General features: G+C 33.6%; 1 protein-coding gene across 4 annotated transcripts in view; it reads left to right on the forward strand.

Annotated features, from left to right (window-relative positions):
- Positions 1–13,506, forward strand: part of PCDH7 (protocadherin 7) — a 267,974-nt gene that overhangs the window by 45,983 nt on the left and 208,485 nt on the right. For 2 of the 4 annotated variants that reach the window (XM_084205115.1, XM_084205116.1), the window contains exon 2: positions 5,481–5,540. The exons of the other annotated variants lie outside the window; for them this stretch is intronic. In XM_084205115.1, the coding sequence (XP_084061241.1) occupies positions 5,481–5,540 (60 nt within the window). The remainder of the gene's footprint in view (positions 1–5,480; positions 5,541–13,506) is intronic. 4 annotated transcript variants of the gene reach the window in all.

Raw genomic sequence — 13,506 nt, forward strand, 5'->3', positions numbered from 1 at the left:
GTGGAAGAGAAGACTAAAAGGGCTTTGCCTGTTCAGACTTAAGGCTCTGAGAGACGTGCTGTGGCAAGCTAAAATTGGATGGCAGAAGTTGTTGCTATCCTCGAGGCACGAATACTTGAAGCTCTTTTGAATCACTTTGTGAACCACTGCTTTGTATATTAGGGTAAACCAAAACTTTTACTTTAATACACCCAGCTGAAGACTGCAATAGTACATGAGTTCTTTCATAGGCATGTCGTATAATCCTGCCCTGAAGGCTTCAGTGCCCATCAGAAGGGTGGAGCAGATGGTAAATATTCCTGCCTCTGGTTTTAAGCCACTGCTGCATTTACCTCAGAGCCTTGAGAAAGCGAGTGGGAAGAGGAGGTGGGTCTGTTCTTCATAAATATATTGGGACTAAATATCAGCAAAACATTAAACAGCAATATTGTCATAACAGCAAATATGTACCACTATATGTTTAGTTTAGAAACAGAAAAAAAAAAAGATTTCAAGTCTCTGAGATTGAGATAACATAAAAATATCTTGATAGTTTTGAAATGGAACTTCATCTGTTCAGAATAATACAATTACACAGATATTTTCCTACCAGTAAGTTTTTTATTCCTAAGAAAATGGAAAAAGAAAACAACAACAAAAGGTGGGCCATGCTTTTAAGGCCTTAGTTCCATAACAATGGATTAAACTGTTACTAGCATTATCTATGCCAAGATCAAGCTAGTTCTGTAAGCTGTTTAAGGAGCAGCACAAACTTGGTACTTGTGCTTCTGTTTTTCTGTGAACACTTTTTTCTTGACATGGCAGTATAGTTCAGTTTTTTAGGAGACCCAGAGTTTCTGTGTCTTGATTGTAATAACTTAAATAGGTATCATTCTTATCATTCCAGTGCTTCTTAATGCAGTACATCAATAAGCAAAGTGACTGAATTTTGATAAATGTTTTACATAATTTCAATGCAAACCATATGAAAGCTTGCATTACTGGGACTTTTTAGGTAGGTTAATACTATGTTATCCCACTCTGTGCCTTAAAAATACCATTAGCAAGTCATATTTCTGGATATGGTCTACCTGATGTAAGTCAATGCATATGTACTGAAGATAAAACAATGGATTTTTTTTACTGGATTGCAGTGAAGACAGTTCTGTGCTTCAGGAATGGCAAGTCATTCTAGTAAATAGGATTAAATAGGCAATTTTTTAAATATTGCACTGCTTCTGTGAGAGTGGATTAGAGAGTTAAATGGGATATATCTTAATTTGGTTTTCATTCCTAACTTCTACTAAGAGAAGGCATATGCTTATCATTAATTTACAATATTTTGTGTTTGTTTTGAAAGAACTGATTCCTAAACATTTAAGTGGATGTGATTTTTTAAAAATTCTAGATGATAAATACTTTATTTTGTGGGGATGAATTAATTCCTTTCAGGTCAATGACATGTTCACAGTTCTTCCATCCATAACCACAGTCCTTGAGAGCCAGTAGTCCTCTAGTGTTTATCATCCAGAGGGGTCAATAAGTCACCATATTATTGCAAAATGTGACTATGAAAACAACATAAGTGGTGGGATTTCACAGATTCCTAAATGTTCAGAAGTCATTTATTATGATAGCATGAGAATGAAATCAATAAACCAGGAAGTTTGTAAAGATAACAGATGATAAATGCTTATTTTATCAATTTTATTCCTGTAATGATGGGTTAAGAGGATAATTTTTTGTTTGGTTGGGGTTTTTTTTTGGTTTTTTTTTTTTGGGTTTTTTTTTTTTGTTTTGGAAAGAACTAAAAATATTTGTTTTGATGGACTAATGAGGTTAGATGAGAATACAATCATGTTAAACTGTGTACTAACTCTAGGTGTGTTGCCCTTTAAAACTGTTTAACTTCTCTTTTTTTAAACTTTTATTTTCAGGTTTATTACATTTTTATATTAATATAGACCATATCTTATTACAGAAATTTTAATTATCAAAATCTATGCATCCTTTTGTGATCATGTGTAGAAATCCTCATTAATTTCTTATTCAAAAAAGAACTGTTCATGGGTTCCATTTTGCCTATTTTTTGTCTTATACATGGCCTTTACATGTGTATACAAATGCTACAACACAAAAAAGTGAATATTTTATTTACTGATTAATTTCCTTTTGTTTATTTAAGAATATTAAAATTAGCTTTCCTTATGTAACACATACATTCTAAGGAAATATATTCAGTACACTTTCTATAGTTCCCCATATTCTATTTTGATTTCTGTCACAAACTGGAAATGAAGTTACATGTGTATAAGAAGTTTAAAAATAGGTTAGAAGTATCTTGTGAAATGTAACAGGAAATCTACGGAGGTATATTTTTATCTGGCATTTTCTGTAGTGGGCAAAAATGAGCATGTTGTGCCTTTCAGTTCCGTTCAAGAATGTTGCAGAAGCTTGTAATCTGTCACATTTTTAGTCATGTGCACATGTCAATCAGATGAATATATAATATATATTGCAATCATAACATATTTACAGCCAGAGATATAGTTCTAAGAATAAAGTGAAGTGAGTGGCACAACCCCCCACAATAAAATTGTACTTGCAGAAGTTAATAATTCTGAGTTTGCAGCAATATATTATGGCTGGGATCACTATACACTGTTAAAGTGTGACTTCTCACTTACTTAATGAAAAATTATTACAATTAATAGCAAATATATATCGCTAATACTAAAAGGTCACGTCCCAATGAATATGTAAGTTAAGGAAAAATGAGCAGCAGAAATAAAGATCCATAAATAAATTTGGGATGGCTTCTACAATAATTTTTATGCGCTGCAACACTGAAATTCTGGAAGCAATTTCCCATTGAAATATTCAGGAAAAATAATTGTAACCTATCAAAAAATTATGTGAAATTATGCCTATGATAAGCAAGTGTAGTCAGTATGTAGTAAGAAACTTCTAGGCCTATATTTTAGTATTGTGGACTGGATTAGTGGAGAGCTGCAAGCATCTTGCTCATACTTCAACTGAAGTAGTAACTATCATTTCTTCATTTAACTCTGATGTATGTGCATTTTTGTGAAAGGAAATGGAAGGAGGAACAGGACAAGGGATCTTGTCTTTCATGGAAATTAGCAAGATTCATGGAAATTAGCAAGATTCTTCAACTGCCATAGAAAAATGGGGAAAACCAGCCCCTAATTTAACAGAACTTTGGGGAGAAAAGTAAATTTTCTGATTATTTTCTGTCAATCTTTATGTATGGATGCATACTCTAACGACACAGAGCATGGGAATGTGATTTGGGTGTGAATTTGTCTCCGGTCTAAGTTTGGAGGCCTCCTGTACATATTTCTGAGCACCACTGAGCATTTTGAAGCATTGCTTTGTCCCAGCTTTGTCTTTAGATTGTCATGTAGTGTGTCACACCTGAAGCACAGGTGCAAGGCATTCCCTCGGTTTGCTCTCCGTGCCTGCAGTGCGTGCCAAAGATTGGCAGTGGTGCAGACTCTGTGGCTCGTCAGGATGTAAAGTAAAGAGGCACAACAAATTGCACTGTCATCCTTGCCTTTGTATGCTGCATCAGGTGTACTGCAGGTAATATAGACACACATACACACACTGAGACTGCCTTGATTGCCTGGGATTTAACTATATAATATATTGCATTTGTGATAAAAGAGATTCAACATTTTGTCTCGTATGTGCCAGGTAATTTGTTTTGCTTGTTTAGGCTTTCCAGTCACAATTTATTATTTGATTTGTTAACTGAAAAAAACTAGCATCAGTATCTGTCATACAAGAAAAGCCTAATTATAGAAGGTATATGTTACATCTATGAATATTTTTTACCTCAGGAATATCTTATGAATGCACCAGATGCTCACAATTGTGTTTATATTTTGGAGAAAGGTATTTTAAATACATCTGAACAGATCTCTGTTCATTGCATACTGGACAAGTCTACTATTCCAGTGAATGTAGTCTCCTTGAAGTTAGCAAAACTTAATTTTTATATAAATTTGAACAGCTGTTAACTTAGGAATTTTGAGGTACTCAATGAACTTAAATGAAAGGTACAGATAGAGTGATAAAAATAGGTAGGTAGGTAGGTAGGTAGGTAGGTAGGTAGGTAGGTAGGTAGATACATTACCTGTATTTTTATTGAATGTCTTGGCCTATTTAGTGTTTTTGCTGTTTTGTTAAATTAAGTCAGTGTAAATTGAACAAAGAGATTTGTATATAATTTGGTTGGTAATGATGAAGAATTTTAATGAGGTGTAAATATTTTCCTTCTACAACCAAAAGAGAATGTTTTGCTTGCTTGTCCCAGGTTGCTTCCTGTAAGAAGATCATATTTAGATTGAGGAGCAGACGTTATTATTTGAGGACATTTAGGAGTCTTTTATAGATAATGTTCATAGAGGAAAAGATATTTTATAGAGATGCTTGACTTTGCTATCCTACTTTAGTGTAATTTGGTTTTAAATTTACATGTGTGTAACAGATTAGAAAAAATGATTCATTAAAATAAAGATGCAGTAGTCAGTGATGTAAAATAAATATAAATTATTAATAATTCAACAGTACTGAAAAAGCTGAAAAGACTGATGAATGCCAACAAAATATGTTATGTAACTACCAATAATGGGTTAATATTTTATTTAATATTTAATATTTGTGTGGATGACCCAATTCCAAGTGATATTTTAAGTCCTGTTTCTGAAGAATATATTGGACAGAAACCTTCACTGTTTATCACTAGATGAGGATGTCTATTTAGTGTCTCATTTCCTTCACAAGCATTTTGATCAAAGTGAGTCAAAGGAAGAAGGTTCTTCCATAGTTCTCCATTTTCTTTATGTCCACCTTAGAGTAAGATAATTGATATCTGGCATTTTGAAGAATGTAGATGTTCTACGAACATCTGTTACTGTATACTGTATGTTGCCCTTCAAATCTGGCTTGCTCACTCCATTTTATCTGGTGCTTGGGTGACAGAGATGAAGGGAAAGAGGAGTTGCCTGTTAGTTTTTCTTGTAAAATTCCCATTTTTTGCTTTTTTCAACTCTCTGTACCGCTCGATTAATCCCATCATTTAATGGAGAAGAGTTACGCTCATCGCTTATACCTGAGACATCTATATTATTTTTTACTCTGTCTTCAGTAACTCTGAGTAAGAAAGGGAAGAATTTATAAATTACTCAAATTTGTATATAATTTAAAAACAGCCTATTTCTGGGCACAGTTCACTTAATTCCTTCTTCTTCTTCTTAAGAAATATGAAACAGTATGTTTCTGTACATGTCTGTATGAAAGAGACAGTTCTAACTGTCTTTGCTGCCAAAATAGTTATTCTATGGAATATGTTTGGATCTAAGGAAGAGAAGCGAAATTTTTTGCTCACTAGTAAGATCCATGGTAGAGGATTAAGTCAGCCAAACCCTACTCACATCCCAGTAAGCAGACATATATTTCTGTATTTTTTGTAGGTGGATACAGTGCAGACTACGCAGCACCCTGGCCACATTGAGGAATCATGTAAAATGAATGTATGTGCTCGTAAGTGAATTATTTATGAATTGACACTCCAACTCTAAGGGACGTTGGATCACAAAATCCATGAACTCTCTTTACTCTTATGTTAAGACATTGATTCCCAGGGGGCAGGGTTACTGCAGAACTAAGTGGACCTTTAAAGCAAAGCTATTAGAAAAAATAAAACAAAACATGATAAAGCATGATAAAAACTGCTTGAAACAAGAGATTCAGATTACATTTTGGATGCATTTGAAGAGACATTAAATGGAGAATGCAAAGAAGCAAGAATCCAAAACAGGAAAGAAAATGGTACATAGAAAGGTTTGGTAAGCAGAACTGATCGTAAGTGGAGGAAGAAGATCAAATACCATCTAATTCAGGAGTATGAATAGGATGAAAGCATCACCATTCTCTTCTTTGTTCCATCTTTGAAAGGACTGAAATTTGATTAGATGATTTGTCGAATTAGTAACTGGGAGATGAGTGTGAACAAGGTTGAATTTTCAGTGTTTGAATCAATGAAATATTTGTGGTTTGATGAAAAAAACCAAAACCAGCCCTGATGATATATGCTAGATAAACAAAGAAAAAATATACCTCAGGACTGAAATTCTGGAAATCCAGAAAGAGTCTTAGTATTTGAAAATCTTTGACCTGCTCAGGGATGTGAGGGAGAGAGTGGAAGAGGATTCAAGTCAAATGACATAGGGCCTTCAGATTTTGCTGAGAGAAATGGCTCTCAAAGAAATCTGTGGTAGATACTAAGATGAAACCAAACATGCTAAATGACTATCAGCAAACAGGGAAATCAACAGCCACTCACATGGTGCACATACAGTTTGGTTGCTAAAGACAACTGAATTCACTTGGCTAGAGCACTCCAGACAGAATAATTGTATCAAGGATTGTACAACTGCCAGTATCAAAATCATATATACAGAAAATCTCTGAATCTGCAGCCACTACTAAGCTATATACATCACATAAAAACAAAGATTATGGTGCCAACTCCAATTTTATATATGTATATAGACATATATATACAGACACCAATTTTTATATTAATTTTATATATGTATTTGAATATTATTCTATATATCAGATTATGATTTAGAGAAAGGCTGAATATTTCCAACTAAATAATTTATTTAGTCATATCCTTCATCATAAGAAGCAGCAAAAGAGGATATTTGAACAATAATTTTCCAATAAGGTCTTTTTGTTAGGAATAAAGCATAACTTCAGCACATTGAAGTTTGTGATGTAAATCTGGTGTAACTGTGTGAGAAAATGGCAGGATTTTATACCAAGACTGTATGTTGTGACTTGCCTTCATAGTATGGCTTTTCAACTGTGTGCATAAAAATGCTGAAAAATGCTTTTTCTCTCCTGATTGTTATGTGTTTATGTCTGAATTAGCTCATCCTTTGTGTTTATCCCTTCAAAACTGCTAGTCTGCCACTGTTGCCCATTTGGAGTAATTAGTTCTGAGTGGAGGAATTTATGATACAGTAGGGGCTTTGACCTCTTTATTGTACTGAGATATATTATCAAACTTCAAAGTCAGTAGGCTGCTACCACATTGATTTTGTTTTCTGTGAACAAAATCAATGAGCAAAATTAAAATAAAAAAATCAATTCTTTCATTTTTGAATTGATTCAGGTTTTCTACATGGACATTGTTTATTTAAACTCGATTGCTAGTCTGGAACTTCAGTAATTCTGCATAAAAGAAATTATTAATAAAATAAACAAAGAAAATTACAATTAAGGCACAGGAATGAGAAGGAAAAAGATGCAAAAGAGATCAAGAAAAGCACAGTTTTCCATTGGAATGAATTGTTTAGGAATATCAATAAAGATTGTTGCCAACATCTCTGTCAAAAAATTCAGCACACAGGTTGCTTCTTTTGCATTTTCTATCCCTTTTCTTTTGCTCAATTGATGCTTAGAAATGGTGTATGAAATACCTGCAGTCCATGGACCATATTTTGTGAGAACATTTCAGAGATTTGCAAATCTTACATAACGATGAGAGGAAAAAAAGGAAAAAAACACCAAAATATTTAAGATGTAACATTTCACAGAAATGAATACACTAAGTATGCAAATATATTTGTAAAATTTTCAGCCTTTTTCTGAACATAGACATTATCTTAGAAAAAATATCAACGTGGAACATGTCAAGGCATTGTTAAGTACCTCTGATCAGATTCTTATCTCAAATATAGCAATTTTATTTCAATAAAATTCTTGAACTGGAAATGAAATCAAAATTGCGTCTTCTGTGTTTGTTGCAATTTTGTTCTTCTATATTTAATTTTCTGGTCAGAAGCAAATGTGAAGAAAGAACCCTTAAAAGAAAATAATTGTGGAACTACTCTAGTTTTCAGATTTCAGACAGTTTAGCAGTCAAGCAACTTGTATGGATTAAAAGCACTTTTATATTGCCTCCTGCTACAATACCAGTGAGGAAAGGGCAGCAAAACAGTGGGAGATCAAATGAAGAGTTTTTTCTTCTGTTATATCAACTTGCAAGATACTGGGAGCTTCAGAATTGCAAGTGGTATGATAGCTTTTATGAACTATTTCTTTCCTCTTTGCCTCCTACGGCTGCTTCATTGTTGGATAATGTCTTTTTTTATGTCAGAATGAGGGAGTGAAAGATATTTGTGACAAGTGACATTCTACTTTCTGTTTGCTGTTGTCCTGCTTGGATGAGAGAAAAAATACATCCATCTGACTCTCATTTTCCTATTTTTTAGGAACTGGTTAATTCAGGCTTTTAAAGACAAATCTGAATTGTCTTATTCATATGACCAGGCCAACTATACCTAGAGCTTTCTTGTATAAGCTCTAAGTTATAAGACCACTCCTTTCCCAGTATCACTTTATTTACTTTATTTTCAATTGTTTTATACAAGAGCACTAAAGAAGACGATATCTCAGTAGAAAACTATCAGGCAAGTTGTGATATGCAATTTTTTCAGCTAGTTACAAAACAAGTTGGATAAATTATTAGTAGGAATATTAGATGAAATGTCAACCAGTGGGAAAGGGAGCTGAATGGCACGAGATCTTTTTTTCTCTTCTTAATGGTTCTACTTCTGGTGAATGTGTACTGTCACAATTTGTAGAGGCGCTCTCAGTGATGCTGAAAACAATTTTACATATAAATGTGCAGTAGAAATGGTCTTTGAGGTAGTACTCAGCTTGCTAAACTATCTGTCAAACCTAGACTAAAGGATTAAATTAAGTAAACTTGCACCACCCAGATCACGCTTCAGTCTCAGGGTGAACAATACAATTCAATTCAAGTAAATTGCTTTTGCAAAGGCTCATAAACAATTTAAAACCTTCACCTGAGATTTCTCAAGCTTATAAAAAACTCTGTCTCTTCCTGCAAGCTTCATATAGACCCATAAGAACAGATTCTTGGATTTATCCACTCACCATTTAAAAAGACTGGACAATCCATGCTTTAACCCGTTACTCATTTTACTCTTTCAGAGTCATTCAATAGACTGAATTTTGCTGAGCTAGTAAAAGATAGCTTTGTACTCTCAAATGCACCAGCTATATTTAAATTTCCAATGTATACTTAATTATGCATTCTTACAAACTCAGTATTATCTCCCTTTCCATTGGGGAAAAATTAAGCTATTGTGCTTGCAGACATTATATCTGACTTTTGACATTTCATTTAGGGAAAGCTATAAATATGTGAAATGCTGTTCCATCTTCTATTTTGTTCTCAATATTTAACCAGAATCTACATTAAGAGATGATGAATATGGCAAATGTTTTAAATCCTTTCTCTCACCATGAACATGCCTACAATTTCACTGTTTAGCATTTAGCTCTTTGTTTTTATTGGAATGTGTTCCTGAAATATCAGGAAGCCACAATCGAATTTTATTCTTCATCATACCCCTGTAGACTGAGTAGATTGCCATTTTCCTTTGATCTGCAGTTCCTAGGAATGGCATCTATCAAAGGAAACCAGTTTGTTGCCCTTTCTAAGGAATTTGTGGTGCTAATGAGGAAGAAAAAAGAAAAGGTTTGTTATGACTCCTGGCAGTTACCACAGAGCCCTCAATATTCTTCAGTGGTGGAATTCAAGAAAGGCATTATTGTTTCTACATTTAGTTTAAAATTAATTATCTTCCAAATCAGGTTAGCTTTCACATTTAAACAGTTTTATTCTAGCCCAGTAACACTATTTTGAATAGCAACTGCCAACCAAGCTAATTAAAATAATTCAATTTTTTATTATTTACTTCTGTAAATACTATTTTTATTTATGTATTATTTATTGGAAATATGACAGAGAAAAATATTCTACAGGAGTTTAATAAAGCTGATTATGCTCTATAGCCTATTTTATCAGGCTTAATTATCTGTTTGTGTTACATTTTGCAGATTTTTTTATTCAGGAAAGCAGGATTTTCAATTGGCTTTTGACACAAAATAACCTTTCTTTAAACTGTGAAACTGTGTGCAGACAATTGTTTCTGGAAAAAGGCATCACTTTTTGACTATTGTCTAGAGCAATTTTATTTTAGCAAACGCAAGTATAAGAGTGGTATCTAAACTAATTAACCTCATAAGAAGTGTGGGCAGAGTTCGATATCATAAATGCCCCATCTGCTTTTCCTTTTTACTCGTAGAAGAATGATCATTTTCCTCTGCTTTCCAGCCCTGTATTGTGAGACTGGTAGAGGCACACAGGGAGTAAAGATAAGTCTAGCCAGTCTCAGCTTTCACCTCCAAGAAGGGAGTTAGCATGTAGCCAGTGATACAGGCATAATTTTAACAGGTGAATTATGAATATTTTCAAGTTTGGCATCTCACCTAGTTGCATAGGTGTTACAATCAGTAGGAAGTAGGCATATGTGGGCACCCTTTTATTCAGCCAAAGTTTTTTCTAATATTTAGGATGAAACCTTTTTTGGTGTCTCTGAGAGTCTACAGAGAGATTTCATCTCAGAGGAATTTTATGTGTTCAAGCTCAAAATCTTTCTGCATCTAATGTCTCATGTTCCATGTTAACATAGAACACTTTTAAGTAGAAATGTCTCATCACACTTGGCTTGTTTTAGCATACATCTAATGGTAGAAGACAGTTTGTATATTTGACTTTACTGACATCACAGCATCATTTTCACAGAGGGGCAGAAAATCAGACTCCTTGTTGAAGGGCTAGAAACTAGAAAATTCAGTCCCTTTTCCTAGATCTGCTGCTAGTACCCACTTCTTTGGGGTGACACCTGTGAAAAGGGTAATTTTCATTGTCTCAGTCAGAGAAAATTCTTTAATTCTTTTTTTTTTGGTGAATTACTTGTAAGGTAGAGTGATGAGAACCATAGTAATGTCTGTAAAGAGTAGTATGATGTTGTAGAAATCCTTCAATATCTTCCATTTCTTCCATTTCACTGAAGATGGGAGACCTGTTTTTCAGAGAAAATCTTTTTATTTTTCTTAACAGCTACGAACTGCCTCCTGGCCAAAGTGTTTGAAAGAGATATTAATTTTCATGACTATGTATATGGGACAGTTTTATATATTTATAAACATATATGTATATATATGTCTATATATATACATATATATTTCAGTGCACTTTTGTCCAAAAATGCTTTGGATTTAACCATGCTTCAATCAAGAAAAAAAATTTGCAGGTTACATTTTTTATGTTTAAATAGTCTATAGTTATTAAATTTTATTATTAAATTTATATTTTATATTGATTTTGAATGCAGATACTGCATCTGTTTTTATACAAGTATTTAATGACTGTGAAATATGAATATATTGACATGGTTAGTGGGTAAAGTCTTTCATCAAATTGGAGAAAAGACATGGAAGTAACACTAATTCAATAGTATTCAATAGTATTGTGAAACCATTGATTGTATACTCAGTGCTGGTACTGACACAACGATACATGAGCTTTGTCCTGAGAAACTTACATTATAAAGAGAAAACTAGACAGGCTGTGGAAGATTCAGTGTTTTTCTTGTTGCCTTCATCCTGCTTCCATCCCTCATTTTGAAACACTCCCCGTGGACGGCATTAAAAAGTTGTGAATTAAAGCTCCAGGGAGCCTGAAAGAAGCAGCTATATGCAGTGTTGTGGAATAAAAAAGGTAGACTTCCTGATGCAATTATTCAGGTGTTTCCTATGCATGATAAAGAGTTTATAGTGCAAAGAAGGTGAAAGAAGAATGAAAATTGTACAGTTACATGCGGCTGTAAAATTTTTGTCATGCCGTGACACCATGTCATTTTCAGCTTGTTTTTCAGATGCTTAAAAGTATGTGAAGTCTGAGCATCTTGCAGAGATAAGGAGCTGATAATTGTTGGCTACCTGTTGAGTTCAGTTTCTGATCTTTCAGGGAAGATCAGTTTGAATATTTTTATTAATCTGACTATAGCTCTTGAGCAAAGCTTGTGCCTTTCTCATGTACAGACACTGGATCATTCCTAAAGTACTTGAATGGATGCAGGGAGCTAAACCAAATAAAATCTCTAGCCTCTAGTTTTCCTCTATTTTTCTTACATTGATGATGTTGATTTCTGGCATTAATATTAAAATAATGAAAAGGTAAAGACATAGGGGCACTACTAATAAACTGTTTTTAAATTTTGAATCTCCCATTTAGAAAGTAAATTTAATTTTTAAATATAGCATTAGATTTTAAATGTGACACAGTTTCATTTTATACTGTGTTGTGGAGCACTTCTATGCAGCCTTCTGCACGTTGCTTTTAATCATTCTCACTGAAATTAGAACTGTCAGTGAGCAGCACCAGACAGATTCTGATTTCACTTGAAAAGTTATTTTGGATAGATAACTTTTGAAAAATACATACTATTTTAATAGATGTCTTTAGGGTGATTTTTTTTTTTTGTACTTTTGGTTGAGTTTGTGGCTTATTTTAATACATGTCAATGTAAAAAGTACTTTCAGAAAAATAGGATTTATAACTATGAGAGGTCAGACAGTAATATCAGAATCTCTGCTTTACAGAATTCATTACTGTAAGTAATGATAGAAGATGATACATAGCAAGTCTTGAAACAAGGCAGAAGATTTTTGAACTGCCATTTAGTCCATTAACTTTCTAGAATCCCCTTGATATTTCTTTTTAGATTTTTGCTTAAATGTAATGTATGCATACAACAGGACATATTTCTGTCTTATTGCCTACTTCAGTAGAGGCTGCAATTATACCATGAGCTCCATTAATTTCAAATGAATTATCTGTTTACTACATAGAACTGGGAAGTGGGAATTGGGGAACTTGTTAATGACACTGACCTACTATCCTGGGATGAAAGAAGCCACCTTAGATCTCTGTGCCTTGACTGTCTGATGTATTAAATACATGTAGGACAGCTTACATTACAGTACATGGTAAGAATTGCTTAAGTAAATTCTATCCATAATACATGAGTGTCAATGGAAATTTGCTGATTTATGCCCTAACATAAAATTTAGGGAAACACTTCACCTGTGCTTGTGCAGTGTTTTTATATGTTGAAGTTAAACAATTAGAATCATGAGGTCTGGCATAATAATTTCAGTTTTGCCATTGTCAGAATAATAATTTTTTCTCCTATTAGTATGATGGAAAAAATAAAAGGCAGAGAATTGTCCTTAATATGTTACCATTTCATTTTTTGCATAATTTATTGGAAATATACTAAAACATTTCTCTTGTAGTGCACCAACTCTGCTGGATTTCTGGTGTTCTGGCCATGTTGAACTGCACCAGGAGAGACTTATAATGACTATTATAGTTCATGTAGGAAATAGGGTTGAATTTTCAAAAATCTTTCCTATTACTTACTCCAGTGATTAACTCTTTGAACCAATATGACCCTTAAGTGTAACTACCAGACAGATGGACAGATGGTTATCCACATCTTGCAATAACCAGTGTGAATTCAGCCAGGTGTCAGGTAGGAAGGT

The sequence above is a fragment of the Fringilla coelebs genome (assembly GCF_963513975.1).
Source record: "Fringilla coelebs genome assembly, chromosome: 4".
NCBI lineage: Eukaryota > Metazoa > Chordata > Aves > Passeriformes > Fringillidae > Fringilla > Fringilla coelebs.